We start from the raw sequence: 16,871 nt of genomic DNA, 5'->3' as shown, positions 1-16,871 counted from the left end.
CAACAGGATTGGTGGCATCTTGAGAGCACTGGGACGCAAGTTGTCCCCAGCCCAGCACAGTGGGTTAAGGATCCCGTGTTGCCAAAGCGACTGTAGCTCAGGTCTGATCCCTGGTCCAGGAATTCCATATGCTGCAGGGGGCCAAAAAATTAAAAAAAAAAAAAAAAGAGGAGTTCCTGTCATGGCTCAGTGGTTAATGAACCTGACTAGTAACCATGAGGTTGCAGGTTCAATCCCTGGCCTCGCTAAGTGGGTTAAGGATTCGGCGTTGCTGTGAACTGTGGTGTAGGTCACAGACCCGGCTCAGATCTGGTGTTGCTGTGGCTGTGGCTCAGGCTGGGCACTACAGCTCCGATTCAACCCCTAGCCTGGGAACCTCCATATGCCATAGATGGGACCCTAAAAAGAAAAAGAAAAGAGTCCAGCCCCGCAAGATCCCAGCCTCCTGCCAGGGGAGGGGAGGGGAGCATCAGCCCCTGGGGGCACGGAGAGAACAAGATGACAGAGGATGCAGAAGACACAGGCATGGGGCAGAAAGGCTGAAAGGTCCAGCTTCCTGCCCAGAACTCCGCTCCCTCTTCGCAGGGAGGGAGCCCCATGCTTTGCTCTGTGATAAGCTACCCCAGGCCACATGTGCCCCTAAAACAAATCCTGGCTGTACCCCAACTCCATCCCCATTCTCACCTCCAGCTCTGCCAATATTTTGCTTGCCCCCTGCAACTGTCAGGGCCTGGCCCGCCAGGGCAAACTCACAGCAGGGAGAGGGCGTTGTTATTTAGATACTGGAGGCAGCAGGGAGATGGAGGAATCAGAAGAAAAATCCATATTTTCCTTGAAAATAAAGACTGAGCCTGGGCGCTATGACCAACAGGGCCTCACAAAGCCATCTAGAAGTCTCCTGGAATGTTCGGAGCTAAAGGGCCTTCCTGGAAGTCAAGTCCAGCATCTTTGTTTTCTAGATGCAGAGCCAGACGGCTGGCCCAGGGTCACACAGCACTCAGAGGCAGGGCTGGGCCAAGAATTCAGGTCTCCTGCCTGGTGGTTCAAGGCACTTTCCACTAACACTATCTCCCAGCAGTTAAGCTCATGGTAAGATCCTGTTTTTATCTAGACTCTTGGTGGCTCTTAAGACACGTCTAATTGGACTGTGTGGCATCTGAGTAGAAGGTTAAAGTTAAGGATTCACTTGATATTTTTCTAAATGGAGACATACATTTTGCTGCAGAAACAGGTCATGATCTTGACACTTCCAATCACAGCTCAGATAGATTCCTCCGATGCCACAGGGGCCGTTCTGGCCCCAACCTTCATCTATCTAGGGATGGCCGTGCCAAAAGACATTTTCATTTTCTCTCTAGAATTGAGCATTCTGTGGCCAGAAACCCTGTGAAATCCAGGCTGTCCTTCCCTGGCCTACTGAGTTCTTCTTAGACACAATTTCAGGTCAGACCACCTGTCACTCAGCAATTTTCTTCACTCGCAATGAGAGCTCAGTCACTCAAGGTCCAGGCATTGTTTCAATTTTATGGGTCCATCCTGCACGGGAGATTCTGAGTTGAGTCTCCAGCCTCCTGGAACAGGGGCAGGGGGACCCAGGGCCAGGGCAGGAAAGCATATCCAGAGGCTTCTGGGTTGGGTCTGCCCTCCTGCACAGCGCTGGGCAGGCATCCCCTGGCTCACTCGGCCACCCCAGGCTTCCTTCTCACTTCTCCAGAAAGAGCTTTGCACTGGCTCTTCCCATGGTCCAGAACACTGTTCCCCCAGATCCTCACATGGCTCATGTCTTGTTATTCAGCTCTCAGCTCAAGGCCACATCCTCAGGGGGGCCTCCTACTTGCCCAGTCATTCTAACACAGTCCTTTATGTTATATTGGGGGGGTTCCCCTTTTTTCAATAGCATTACTGAGCTATAATCGATATTTGATAAACTATATATATTTAAAATGTACATTTTGATTAGTTTTGATATGTGTACACCCAGGAAGCCATAACCCCAATCAAGATAGTGGACATAGGAGCTTCCATTGTGAGTCAGCAGGTTAAGAACCCAACATAGTGTCTGTGAGGATATGGGATCAATCCCCCGCCTTGCTCGGTGGGTTAAGGATCTGGCGTTGCTGTGAGCTGTGGTGTAGGCTGGCAGCTGCAGCTCTGATTCGACCCCTAGCCTAGGAACCTCCATGTGCTGCAGGTGCAGCCATAAAAAGGGAGAAAAAAAAAAGACAGTGGATATATACCCCTCACAGCCAGAAGTCTTCTCCTGTCCCTTTTGATCCCTCCTCCCCATCCCCAGGCAACCGCTGATCCGCTCCTGTTGCCATAGACCCGTTTGCATTTTCTAGAGTTTTCTACAAATGGAATCAGAGGAGGCACTCTTTTCCCTCAGGGCGATTACGCTGAGGGTCATGCATTTGTGTGCACCAGCTCCTTCCCTCTTTTTGCCGGGTAATATCGCATGAATAGGGAATACACAGATGTCTTGCAATTTGTTTATTCATTCACCCACTGATGTGCATTTGGGTTGTTTTCACTTTGGGGCTATCATAAATAAAGCTGCCGTGAACATTCAGGGACTCGTCTTTAGGTGGACATATGTTTGCTTTCCTTTTGGGTAAATACCTAGGAGTGGAAAGGTAGTTAACTAGGATTAACTTTTTAAGAAGCTGCAATCTGTTTTCCAAAATGGGCTGTCTCACTGTCCATTCCCACCAGCAGAGTTAAAAGTCCCAATGCCTCAGAGTTCCCATCGTGGCACAGTGGAAATGAATCCAACTAGGAACCATGAGGTTGCAGGTTCGATCCCTAGCCTCGCTCAGTGGGTTAAGGATCCGGCGTTGCAATGAGCTGTGGTGTAGGTCACAGATGCAGGTCGGATCTGGTGTTGCTGTGGTTGTGGTGTAGGCCGGCAGCAGTAGCTGATTTGACCCCTAGCCTGGGAACTTCCATATGCCGTGGGTGTGGCCCTAAAAAGGAAAAAAAAAAAAAAGAAAGAAAGAAAAGAAAGTCCCAGTGCCTCCACATCCTGGTCAGTTGTTTTTTTGTTTTTGGTTTTTTTTTGGGGTTTTTTTGTTTTTTTTTTTTTTTGGCTTTTTAGGGCCACACTCGAAGCATATGGAGGTTCCCAGGCTAGGGGTCAAAATCGGAACCACAGCTCGCCAGATCCTTAATCCACTGAGGGGAGCCAAGGATCAAATCCTCATCCTCATGGATACTAGTCAGGTTCGTTTCCACTGAACCACTACGAGAACTCCTCGTCAGTTGTCTTAATGAGCCATTCTCATAGGTATGAGGCAGTATCTCATTGTGGCTTCAGTCTGCATTTTCCTTATAACTAATGTTGAGCATATTTTCATTTCTCGCCATCCATCTACCTTCTTTTGGGAGGTGTTTTTCTTTGTGTTACTTTATCTATGGAAATTATCAACAGAACTCGCTTGCTTGTGTACTGGCTTCCCACCCATCACCACTAAACTGTAAGCTCCGTGGAGACTAGGATGGGCTCTACTTGCCCTGTATCCCCTACACCTGCACTAGTCCGTGCACACATGCTCGGGAAATACTTTGAGAGAGTAAATGCATGGGTCTGAATTCCTGCCCCTGCTCTGCCCGACTCTTTGGATAACCCTGAGTGAGTTTCCCAGTTCTCTGGCCTCAGTTTCCCAGCCTGTAAAATGGGGTCTTGAGCTCAAAGAGCTTGAGGGGCCCTCGCTCTGACATGATCAGGGTTTGAGGCATGTCCCGTTAGCCGCCAGGGGTTTCCCTTCATGCTGTGCTCCAACCTTGCCACCCTGGGCCGTGGCTCCCCAGACACCCTTGACTGTATTGAAATGGTGGGGAGTGGTGCCTCTTCTGGATCTGGGAGCCCAGATGCCATCCCCCACCAGCAGCACCCATTCAGGGGCACCAGTCAAGCTGCCATGGCCCAGGGAAGTGGCATTTTGCCTGAGGGTTGTTATGAACCCCAATAGCCCCATTCTCCTGCCTGCCTGCCCCCAGGCCCTCCTGTGGCTGGAGGACTCGGGTGCCCCTAGAGCCTAAGAGACTCCCCTTTGCTACTAGACCACTAGCCTTGAGAGTCTTTTGTCCCACCAGGTAAACCCTAGTACCGGGCCAGGGGGCTGGAGCTTAAGGAAGAAAGGGAGTGAGAGGGGTCCTATTTTTAATAATAAGTCAAAGATAAAGGCCTGACCTGGACACTGCTCCAGGGTTCCAGCCCCTCTGCCCCCACCTTGATGTGTGATCTTGAGAGGGTCCTGCCACACTCTGGCCTCTGCTCCTGACACCCAGCATGGTGGCTCCACCCTGGTGGGAGGTGGAACTTCACAGGCAGCAGGATACAGAGACCACGCTGCGGTCAGGGTCAGGGCTCAGCCGGACTGGAGAACAGAAGCAGGGAGATAACCCTTCAGAGCCTGCCCAGAAAGCCGGACACCCACGGCCTGGCCCCCAGCGCTGAGAGGGCAAGCCAGCGTGGACCTGGGCCGACTCCTGGGAGCAGAAAAGGAGGATGGCTTCACCTCTTACTGCCTGGAGCCATGGAAACAAAGGCCTTGTCTGGAGGGACGGCTCGGAACAGATAGGCGGTAGGGAGCTGGCAACTCAGAACTAAAGAAGGTTCCAGCAGCCTGTGGGCAGATCCTGTGGCTGGGAACTACAGATGCTCCTGGAGAGGGGACACAGGAGGGGAGGAGATGAGACAAAGAGGGGATGAGAAGGTGGGGCCCCCCCATAGACAGGAGTGAGAGATGAGGCCAATGTGGGACCGGAAGGCGGAGCCGTGAGATGATGGGAGCCAAGGGCAGAACACTGAAGGTCCGCAGAGAGGAGAGCAGGAAGGACCCACAGCTGCTCAAAGTCAAAGCAGGTGCGCAGGGCCCCTCGGGGTGGAGATGGAGCTGACCCACGCCACCCGCAGACGCTGCCCCCAGGGAGCCATCACCGTCACCTGGGAATGCAGAGCCCTGACGAACTGCAAAAATATTTTAAATGAAAATGTTCAAAGCATCAAAATATTGAAGCTGTTGTTGTCACACTGTGGGTTAGTTGCTATGGAGAAAGTCAGCCCCAGCTGCCACTCCAATCAGGCGCCAATAGGAGACAGGAAATAAGCCCCACATGGGTGGGTTTAGGGTTGGCGTCAGGGAGGGGTTCCTCCATCCAAAGCCAGGAATGGGAGAGGCTCAGGCGAGGACAGCATCCCCCTCGCCTGCTCAGCCACGCCTCTCCCCCCCCGAAAATCACCTGAACTGGATATGGCCTCCATATGCAGAGGGACAGAGCTGATAGAGAAACTGAGGCCCAAAGAAGGTGAAAGACTTGCCCAAGGTCACAGAACAAGTTGATGGCATGGCAAGCGTCCCGCTCCGGGTCCAGATGTCTTTTCAGCACAGATTCCGTTCAGCCAGGCATTTCAAAGCTGGCCCCGTCCCAGAAGCAAGTCAACCCCCCAAATACGATGACTTCCCCGAGTGAGGCCGAACCAGCCTGGTGAGAACTGGGGACCCTCCTAGGCTGGGGAGAGGGCCACAGGTGCGTCTCACCCACCCCCACACAGCCCAGGCCAGCCTGGCTGTGACGGTCCTCTCTCTCCCAAATCCCAGGCAGACTCTACCCCCCACTGGTCCCCATACCTGCCCTGCACGTCCTCATCTCTGAGCCTTTGCTCAGGCTGATCTCCCTGGTCCAGGTCTGGCAGTGCTTCTTGGTTTCCCATCCTCCATTATTTCAGTAGCATCCCTTGCTATGTCTGCTGTGCTGGCCGTGAACTGGACTAACTGGACTGAAGAGCTGAGGTCCTCGCCCTCATCCTCTCTCCCCTTGAACATCAGCAATAATCTCTGTAACCGGTCCCCACCTCCCCTCCAGCTCCCCTCCCCTCAGGGAGCTGATCTTGTGAGTCACCCGCTGGGTCACTTGCAGCCTCATCTCTTCTCTCCCCTGCCACTTGGGCTTCCTTCAGTTCCTGAAAAGCCGCATCGTTCCTGCCTCAGCACCGTCACCCCTGCTGTGTCCTCTAAGACTCTTTCTCCCACTCCTCCTACAGACAACTCCTGCAGAGCGGAGGGGACGTTAAGGACCTCCCCACCGTAAATTAAGTACCCCCACCCACACTCTTCCTATTAACACTGGCACCTTTTACTTCGGGGTATTATTCCCTGTGTGTGACTGTATTTTCCTCTGTGTAATTGTTTGATGTTTGCCTCTCCCACTAGACTCTAAGCTTGATGAGGACAGGGGACACGCCTATCCATTTACTGCAGCATAATGAGCGGCTGAAATATTTTAGGAATTCAGCAAATACCTCAAAGAGCAAATGAATGGATGCTGAGCCCCAGTGCTTGGGGAACTCACAGACTGGATGATTATGAAGGCTGGCAGTGAAACGTCTGAGCAGAGAGAGATACCCCACAGGGATTCCCCTTCTTGGGGCTTCTGAAAAGGCCACGCAGCCAGTGATGGGAGGATGGGGTTCACTCACCTCTAGCATCAAAGAATTCATCATCAGAGCTCTCCACTGAGTCGCTGAGGACATTTTGAAGGTGCCAGGGGGCACCACCGCCCGGGGGAGGGCCACCTGCCAAAGGGAACACACCTGTTAGCCAAGCTGGAGGCCACATCCTGGCATGAAGGAGCTAAACCCAGACTGCCCCTGGACCAAGGTTTAGTCAGCATCCTGCACGTCCTTGCCCTGCCACATCCAGTGCAGGGAACCTCATGGAGCCCTCTTGCTGCTATGCTTTTTTAAACCCCAAATCCTAAAGAAAAAAAAGTAGCCATTTCGCATACAGGAAAGAAAGTATCCATTTTGCACACAACCAAACCGAGCCCAGAGATAGTTAAGAGATGTTGCCACAGTGACACGGTATATTAGGAAACATTGGGTAAGTTTTGCTGTGTTAATAAATGATCTTTAAACTGCTTAAAATAGCACTGGTTCATTTCTCACTTACAGGTGGGAAGGGGGTTCTGGACATAGCGATCACTCAAAGGTGCCACCACCTCAGGTCACCAGCATCTCAAAATGGGACTTGGAGGCCTGCGGAAGCAGGCGAGAAGAGCACAGAAAGTCACGCCCAGTCATAAATGCGTCTTCCCGCGCTGCACACTACGCACGCGTCATTGGCCAAAGCAAATCACGTGGCCACGCCCCACTTCAAGAGGGTGGAGGCCGAGAAGAGCAGACAGACACCGCACCAGGCGCGGGTGATGTTTGCTGCCCATATGTGCAGGCCAGTTCAGGATTGCAGCCTCCACAGGAGAAAAAAAGCCCCAAACCAAGAGAAGGTGGACCTGAGCTTGAGTTCCCTCCTGTCTCTGCCGCTTGCCACCTGTGCACCCGTTCCCTTTCCATTCTGCAGCCTCAGTTTCCCCAGCTCTGAAATACGGACAGCAATCAGTCCCCAGCTTGAAGGATAAGAAATAACACATGCTCAGTGCCTGTATCTCCGGAGGCTTGGAAATGTGATCGCTCTTACTATTAATATCTGCGAATACCAGGACCTGGTGCTGAGGGGTTCAAGGGAGAGGTGGGAGAGGGCAGGAGAGAACGTGGGTCCTTGCCCTGAACTCAGCCCCAACCCACCTCCTGCCCCAGGACCGGGAGAGGAAGACCAGAGACAGAGCTGGGTCAGGAGCCTCTCTCCCTGCCCCCCACTCTCAGAGCCCCCTTTACTTAACACACTGAGACCCTCAGGGAACCAGATGGTGCCCAGAGCTCCCAGGAACCTCTCTGCTTCCTGTTCCCTGGGCACATGAAATACTGGGGATTGCTGGCGGGTTATAATCTAACTGCAAAAGTTAAAAAAAAAAAAAAAAGTGTTAAAAAACAATTGACCTAGTAATTTGCCTGAGGAAATAATCAGAGAAGGACACAAAGATGCAAATACATAGTTGATCGTCTCCATGTTCTGGTAATACCAGCAAACTGGAAAAAACCCCAGTGTCCATCCACAGGGGGCCAGACATGGGTTCGTGGGCAGTCACTGAGGGAATTCTTTGCAACTGACAGAAAAATAAAGCAGCTCCTTATGTATTGACATGGAAAGATGCCCAAGGAGTAGGGTTAGGAGGAAGAAAAATGCACAAGGTCCCAGAGCAGTATGTTTCTTTTGACCCCATTTTTGAAAAATACACTTATATCTGCACACTGAGGATTCTTAGAGCATGTTAATTAAGAGCTCAGGCTCTGAAGTTGAAGAGGCCTGGATTCAAATTCAGGCCCTCACCTCCTAGAAGCTGTGTGATGTCAGGGGAGTCCTTCGGCTTCGCTGTGCCTCAGTTTCCTTAGCCATGAAGTGAGGACAGCACATACCATCCCATGAGCTTGTAGTAAAGATGAAATAAAAGGTGCCAAAGTGCCAGCACAGGGCCTGGCCCACAGCAAGTGCTCACAGCAGTCGTTAGTACCCAAACGTACTTAGAGAGACATTAAACTGTCTGGAAGGACAGGGCACCAAAACATCCAGAGAGAGTCTCTCTATGCAGTAGCACTTGATAAGAAGAGGCAGGGAAATGCAATTTTTACACTACACGTGCCATTTCATGTGACTATCAGTTTTATAAATTCATCTTATCGGTTCTAAGAGGTACTTTTTTTCATACTTGAACATCTTTAAAATTGGGATGCATCTTACATGATGGCATGGCATAATTTAGTTGGCATTCTTTTTTTTTTCGCTTTTTTGGGCATGTGTGGCACATGAAGGTTCCCAGGCTACGGATCTATCGGAGATCCAGCTGCCAACCTATGCCACAGCCACAGCCACAGCCACAGCCACAGTAACATGGAATCCAAGCCATGTCTGTGACCTACATCACAGCTCAGGGCAACGCCAGATCCTTAACTCACTGAGCAAGGCCAGGGATTGAACCCTAGCCCTCATGGATACTAGTTGGATTCGTTTCCACTGCGCCACAACAGGAACTCCCTAGTTGGCATTCTTTATTCGTTCTTGGGGTTTAGAAACTAATGATGTATCTGACAATTGATGGCACCCTAGATTCAATGGAAAGTGGTAAAATCACTGTGTGCACAGGGTGCAGCTCCCTCTGTGTGGCCCAGGCCATCTAGTGCCCGTGGGTCTCAGCAACGCCCCACCCCAGTTTCCACATCTGTGCACTGAGCTACCTGGCAGACACTCCCCTGAAACTTTTCAGCTCTGACTCACGTTTGAGGAGCTGACCTGGCACATAGTCAATGCGAATGAACCAGGCACACATCACGAGGCCGTCCCCAAAAAACTTGCTGCAGCCTCAGCTCGCCACACCCCATCCTCCTGTAGGAGGCTGACCCTGTTCCCTGCCCTGAGCCCAGATCCCAGCCCATAAACGGTTCCTGGAGGGAGAGGCCAGCACAGGTCAGCCCAGGGGCACAGCCCTCCTGCCCCACCCACCACAAACTCCCAAACACACACCCAACTCCAGCTCCGCGGCTCGGAGCCAAGCAAGAAGCGTGTTGTGTGACCCAGAAAAGGCAGAGGTCACAGGGAGTCACTTTGAGGTGTAAAGCTGGGTCTGCCCCCCACCCCCGGTCCCCCTAAGCTTGTGATTCTCACCGAGCAGTGTGGACAGCATGTCAGGCTGGTCGGCAATTTCCCACTCGTGGCCCCTGGGTTTATTAGAGGGGAGTTTGAGAATCCAGATACACCATCACTGAGTGTTTCTAATGTGGATGTTTCCCAAAGAAAGGCAAGGACATTTCTGCCAACCTCCCCTGCACAAAGAGCATGTGCCTGAGGAAAAGAGGAATGTTCTAGAATGTGTGCCTCCCTCACCACCCCCACCACACCCCCTTTTGCAGGCCAGAGTCATTCTAGGTCACTTCAACACCCATTTACAGGTGTGATGGGCGGGACTTCATGGGAGTCCCGTCAGAGGGGAGAACCAGTCAGCGGGGGGAGGCTGCAGGGAGACCAGTTCAGCTTCATTGGGCAGAAATATCCTCCCAGCCAGAGGTGGGCAGAGAGGGAAGGGACTTTGGGGGGGGGGGGTCAAAGGGAGCTGCCCATCCCGCAGGGACTCTGTTAGCAACACCAGGGTGGATAAGAAGGACAGGGTGGGGGTGGGGAGGCAGATCTGGAGCAAGGCAACAGCCAAGGTCACATCTGCATAGAAAGTGCTAGGAAGAGAGCAAAACCGTCCCGTCCTGCCTCCACCTCCCTCCTCCTCCTCCCTTGTGTCTCCTCCAGTGTGATGACAGCCTAGAGGATGGACGGGCATGAATGTGTGGATCTGGACATCCACCCAGGGCTGGTGACGAGGCCCCAGTCATCAAAAGAACTCTGTCGCGATTGGAGTTCTGAACACTGAACCGGCCCTGTCTCCACCCCGCCCCGCCGCCCTGCCCGCCCCGTGACCCCTTCTCCTGATTGTTGACTCTACAGTTGATTTTCTTTTCAAAGGCATCTTTTATCTGGTTTACTGTCAGCCTCTTTGTTTTCAAAATGCATACCTGCCCTGGCTTTTAAAGACACACTCTAAGTTCGTGTAAACCTGCCACAGTCCCTCCCTCCTCTCAGGCTGCCCAAGACAACCTCTGGAAAGGTGGGTACCTGGGGGGCAGGGGTCGGGGGGTGGGGTCTCATTATCTCCCCTGGTGTAAGAAAGAACCTATAGAAATGGATCATGTTAAGAAGCAGCCGTCGGGGAGTTCCCATCTTGGCTCAGCTGTAACGAACCCAACTATATCCTTGAGGATGCAGGATGGATCCCTGGCCTTGCTTAATAGGTTAAGGACCCGGCGTTGCTGTGGCTGTGATGTAGGCTGGCAGCTGCAGCTCTGATTCGACCCCTAGCCTGGAAACTTCCATATGTACAAGTGCAGCCTTAAAAAGACAGAAAAAAAAAAAAAAAGCAGCAGCAGCAGCAGCAGCCATCACCTGGCTTCTGGGTGGAAGATGTTTCCTTCATTTCTTCCTCCAGTACACAGATTTTTTTCGCAAACAGCAAAGGTCATATTTTCAAAAAGGAAAACAGTGATAGACTATCTGAGAAGGGGTTTGAGGGGGAGACTTTTCCAGAAAGATGTCGGGGGAGTGCAGACTTGAACAGTAAGAAAGAGCCAGACATGCTAAGCCAGACATGGCCACATGTGTCTGCACACACACATCCTGCCACTCACACGGGAGGGACAGGCAGAGGGCAAAGTTACCGTGAGGATGTCACGTCCAAGGGGCAGAAAGAAACCCATGTATTTGGAGTCAGCAATGGAGGGGGAAGCAGGTAGAAGAGGGGGCGGGGGAGGAAGTGGGGTCTGACAGGGAGGGGGTCACCTGCCTGCTGTGCACGGGAACTCAGAACAGCTGGGTTTTAAGATTCCAGCCTCCAGCCAGCGTCTGTCTCCTGCCCATTTCAGGAAGAAGGGAACGGCAGATGCCCAAAGGGGGTCAGGAGGTCCCCCAAGGGGTGTGTGGGGGGCACAAGTCAGGTGTGCTGAAGGCCACACCTCGGCTTGAGAAGGTTGGCATCGTGATCCCAGAATAGAGAGGGCAAAGACCCAGAAGCACGGTCTCCTCGCGGGGTCCCTTCCTCCACCTCTCTGCATCTTGTGTGCCCAGTACACGGTCCCAGGCAGAAAAGTGAATGAACAAAAATGATCTGCTAGCTGCTTCACAGGTATTATCTAAAGCAACCCTGACCAGGTATATATCCACACAAAACTCTAATTCAAAAGATACGTGCACCCCTATGTGCATAGCAGCACGATTCACAATAGCCAAGACATGGACACAGCCGAAATGTCCATCGACAGATGGATGGATGAAAAAGCTGCAGTACACATACACAATGCAACTCAGCCATAAAAAAGAAACAATGCCATTTGCAGCAACACGGATGGACCGAGAGATCATCATACTAAGTGAAGTAAGTAAGAAAAAGACAAATACTATGATATCACTTACATGTGGAATCTAAAATACTGCACAAATGAACCTGTCAGCAAAGCAGAAACCAAATCACAGACATGAAGAACAGACTTGTGGTTGCCAAGGGGGAAGTGGGGGGAGGGGATGGATGCGGAGTTTCAGGTTAGTAGATGCAAACTATTCCATTTAGGATGGATGAGCAGCAAGGTCCTACCATACAGCACAGGAAACTATATCCAGCCTCTTGGGATAGACTGTGATGGAAGATCATATAAGAAAGGGAATGGGAGTTCCCGTCGTGGCGCAGTGGTTAACGAATCCGACTAGGAACCATGAGGTTGTGGGTTCGGTCCCTGCCCTTGCTCAGTGGGTTAACGATCCGGCGTTGCCGTGAGCTGTGGTGTAGGTTGCAGACGCGGCTCGGATCCCGCGTTGCTGTGGCTCTGGCGTAGGCCGGTGGCTGCAGCTCCGATTAGACCCCTGGCCTGGGAACTTCCATATGCCGCAGGAGCGGCCCAAGAAATAGCAACAACAACAACAACAACAAAAAAGACAAAAGACAAAAAAATAAATAAATAAATAAATAAATAAATAAATAAAAGAAAGGCAATGTATATATATGCACGACTGGGTCACTTTGCTGTACAGCAGAAATTGACACAACATTGCAAATCAATTACATAGTAATAAAAAATTAAAACATAAAGTAATGCTAACCAAGCCCCTTTGGAGTAGGTATCATGAATCCCCACCTTATGGCTCAGGAAATAAAGCTCAGAGAGGTGAAGTTGTTTGTTTTCTGAGGTCGCAAAGCTAACAAATGTTAGAGGCAAGATTTGGTTTGGGAGTCCTTGTTTTGGTTTGTTCGGTTTTTTGTTTTTTGTTTTTTGTTTTTTGTTTTGGCCACACCTGAGGCATACAGAAGTTCCCAGGACAGGAACTGAACCCACACCACAGCATCCACCCCGGCCACAGCATTGGCAATGCCAGATCCTCAACCCACTGAGTCACTGGGGAACTCCTGGAGGCAAGATTTGAACCCAGATCATCTGACTCTGGGGTTCGTGCTCAGCTGTGTGCTCTGTATCAGAGTCAGGGCAAGGGGCCCAGGTCCCCTCCTCTTTCCCCTCCCCCAGGCTGCAGAGTCCCTTCTGCATCCCCAAGGCCCAGCCTACATTCACAAGCAGACTCTCCTGACCCGCCTTCGTTAACACACCTTCGTTGACACACTCACTCAAAGCTCTAAAGATAAAAGAGAAAGGGGAGGAGTTCCCACCATGGCACAGTGGAAACGAATCTGACTAGGAACCATGAGGTTGCAGGCTCGACCCCTGGCCTCGCTCAGTGGGTTAAGGATCCGGCATTGCTGTGAGCTGTGGAGTAGGTCGAAGACATGGCTCGGATCCTGTGTTGCTGTGGCTCTGGCGTAGGCCGGTGGTTACAGCTCTGATTGGACCCCTAGTCTGGGAACCTCCATACACTGCAGGTGTGGCCCTAAAAATTTGAGACAAAAAAAGCAAGAGAGAGAAAAGGGAATATCCCAACCCTTCTGCAGGCATCCAGGGAAAATAGGAACCTTCGCACTGCAGGGGAGGTACTGATCCACCCCAGCCACCATCAGGTCCAATGTGGTTTCCTGAACTTTGTCACAGGTCTGGCTCTCCCCAGCATAGCTGCAGCCAGAGGTCGCCCACTTCCCCACTTGGGCGCTGGTTCCCAGGAATGCAGAATAAGCAGAGACAGAAGGAGCCAGCTGTGGGTGCTCTGCCCTGACCCAGGGACCCCAGAGGCTCAGCCCCACCAGAAGGAGCCTAGTCTGAGGGAAGACATTTCCCTGTGAGGAAAGCCCTGGTGCAGTGAAGTGAAGAGGAGCTATTGGCCGACTCTTCCTGGGCCAGACCTCGGGCCAGATGGTGCCTGAGAGTAAGGAGCTGGGGACAGAGCTGAATGGACTCAATCCCTGCCCCTGGGTGCCAGCCCTGCATGGGGCACAGGACAAAGGAGGAGCAGGCAGCCTGGCTCTGGGCTAAATGCCACACCCACTGTGTCCCATGGATGTGGACAGAGGCAGAGACCCTGCAGGCTAAAGGGCCCAGGGGCCTTCCTGAGGGAGGAGGCCCAAGCTGAGCCTTTTTTTTCTTTTTTTCTTTTTTTTTTCTTTCTTTTTTTGTCTTTTTAGGGCTGCACCTGCAGCATATGGAGGTTCCCAGGCTAGAGGTCCAATTGGAGCTGTAGCTGCCGGCCTTCACCACGGCCACAGCAATGCAGGATCCGAGCCGCACCTGTGACCTACAGTACAGATCACGGCAGATCACACCGGATCCTAACCACTGAGCAAGGCCAGGGATTGAATCCGTGTCCTCATGGATGTTGGTCAGATTCGTAACCGCTGAGCCACAACGGGAGCTTCCCCCAAGCTGAGCTTCAATGGAAGCTTGGGCAGGGCTGGCCAGGCCAGGGCAGGGTGGGAGGGAGGAGAAATATGGGTCAAAGCAATCAGACCCTTTCCAAGAGATGCTGGATCTGGAATTTCCTCCTCAAGAGCAAGAAGTCTGAAGTTTCTGTTGTGGCTTAGTGGGTTAAGAACTCAACACAATATCCATGAGGATGCAGGTTCGACCTCTGGCCTTGCTCAGTGTGTTAAGGATCCAGTATTGCTGTGGCTGTGGCGTAGACCAGCAGCTGCAGCTCCGATTCAACCCCATATGCTGCAGGTGCGGCCATAAAAAGGAAAAAAAAAAGGGCAAGAAGTCTGAGCAAGGGAGGGGACATGGACATCTGCTGTGACACCCATGGCCCCCCTGCAGGTGTTCAAGTAACACCTGCCAATTTGCAGACCTCAAGGGAGTCCCAAGCACCTCTGAAATGGCCAAGGTGGGGTGCCCGGTGCTGAGCCTGCTGCCCTGTGACCGTGGCTGCAGCTTTTGTGCCCAGTCCAGCCTGAGGCTGCATCTGAAACCACGGCCTGGCAGGCCAGCTGGATTCAGGCAATCTGTGCCTGGGAAGAGGAGGGGGCTGAGGGGGAGAAAAGGGCTTGGCTGCTGGCTCATTCAGACAGGCCCCTTGTCTCCAGTCTGTCCCTGTCTGTCTCCTGTCTCTCACACACACACACACACACACACACACACAAACACACGCGTGTGCGCGCATCTGGATCTAACTCCTGACAATCAATGCTGTGGAAATAGTCAGGCTGCCAGACTTCCCATGAGGAGTGGGAGCTTTGTGGCCATGTAGAGCCTGGAGCCCAAATGTGGCCCACACACCCACACAACAGCCACACACACACACACACACACATACACACAGAATCACACTTCACTGCTTCTCGGCTTCATCCTGGGGTCCTAGGCAGGCGGGGGCTCAAGGCCCACCTCCTCTCTGCCCTCCTCCCAGAGCCCAGCCTTCCTCCTCTCTCACTGTCCCCTCCTGCTCCCACATGGGGCTGGTTCAAATCCCAGCTCTGCCCCTTCTCAACAGATGATCTTGATAAACATCACTACATGCCTCTGTGCCTCAGTCTCCTCCTCTGCAAAATGGAGCTAATTATGGTCCTCCCCTCAGGTTGCTAGAGGATTCCAGGAATATTTGAAAAAGGTTTGGCACAGTGCCTGGCGTTCGCTCAGTGCTATAAAAGGGTTTGTTAAATAAAATAAATAAAGCATGATAGTCCCTGGGCCTTTCTTTAGTCCTTTTACATGTGGACGCCCCCAAGGGTGGGTCCCCTCTGCTTTCCCTTGGGCCCCTGGAATGGGAGCCCAGAGGGCAGAGCAGGAAGTGCCCTCCCCACCCTGCCCCCCAACACTCTTGGGGTTGCTCCCAGTGCACAGCTGGCCCTTCTCTCCTCTCTGCTGGTGCAGCTCCCTGGGGCTATGCCTCATCTGCCCCTAAACCTTGAGCTACCTAAGGCTGGGACCCACTCTCTCTCCAAACTCCTTCACCCATCAGTCTGGGTTCCCACTGGGAAGCCCCCTCCTTGTACCATGTTCTTGCCCTCCAAGCCTTTGCTCCTGGAGGTCCTGGTGCCTGAAATGCCCTCGATCCACACCCCAACCCCAATTCCCACTCATGCTTTAAGAATTAGCTGGGGAGTTCCCTCTGTGGCACAGGGGTTAAGGATCCAGGATTGCTGCAGCTGCGGCATAGGTTGCATCCCTGGCCCAGGAACTTCCATATGCCATAGGTGTGACTGGGAAAAAAAAAAAATAGAATTAACTGGAAGCCTTGCTTGACCACAGTGCTTGTCTGGTAACCTGCCTCTTCTGTGCTCCCATTAACATCCTTGGTGCTCATCAGAGCACCGATCTGCAAACCAGGTCTAGGCCTGCTGCCCCCTGGGCTGTGGGGTCTCCCAAGCAGGGACCTGGTAGGAAGCCTCCCCAGGCCCACAGCCTCTCCCAGCCCAGGGCTGGGCACAGAGAGAGCTCTCGTTATGCTCAGCACGGCCCAGGACTGGGTAATCTCAGGAAGACCCCCTCTGAGGGACGTGTCCCATAGGGAGTGTCCTCAGGCCCCCTCTGTGGAACAGGATGGCTGTGACCAGACCAATCCAGGACCAGCCAGCCCATGTTCAACCTTCAAGGGGCTATGGGCCACCCAGGGAGAAACAAGAGGCCGGGAGAAGCTGCTTCCAGAAAAAGGCATTATTGAAGGAAACCAGTGCTGGTTGGGGGTTGGTTGCTATAGAAACATGTCCTAACTATCTCCCAAACTGCTGTATGCACCACTGATGAGCTTGTGTGCTGGGCTGTTTCAGGGGACACGCCTGGAGCCCCAGAAGGGCCTGTGTGTGGGCTCCCCAGCACCTGGAGCCCAGATCCTAGAGGACTTGGAAGAAATCCAGCATCTGGGGCACCCAGATAGCTCCATCAGTTCAGAGGTGGCCTCAAGGATCGAGGCTGAGACTCCAGACTGAAGAATATTCCTGAGACCAGCCATGGCCTGACCTTGACCTCAGCCACAGCCTGAACCTGGAGCTGGCCACAAATTAAGTCACAACCCCCATCA

At 52.5% G+C, this 16,871-nt stretch overlaps 1 protein-coding gene across 1 annotated transcript in view; it reads right to left on the bottom strand.

Annotated features, from left to right (window-relative positions):
- PITPNM3 (PITPNM family member 3) overlaps window positions 1-16,871 on the bottom strand; it is an 88,424-nt gene that overhangs the window by 63,419 nt on the left and 8,134 nt on the right. Inside the window, exon 2 of the mRNA XM_047757912.1 lies at window positions 6,479-6,574. Within this exon, the coding sequence (XP_047613868.1) occupies window positions 6,479-6,574 (96 nt within the window). The remainder of the gene's footprint in view (window positions 1-6,478; window positions 6,575-16,871) is intronic.

Source organism: Phacochoerus africanus, chromosome 14 (assembly GCF_016906955.1).
Source record: "Phacochoerus africanus isolate WHEZ1 chromosome 14, ROS_Pafr_v1, whole genome shotgun sequence".
NCBI lineage: Eukaryota > Metazoa > Chordata > Mammalia > Artiodactyla > Suidae > Phacochoerus > Phacochoerus africanus.
This window is presented reverse-complemented; position numbering and strand designations above follow the sequence as displayed.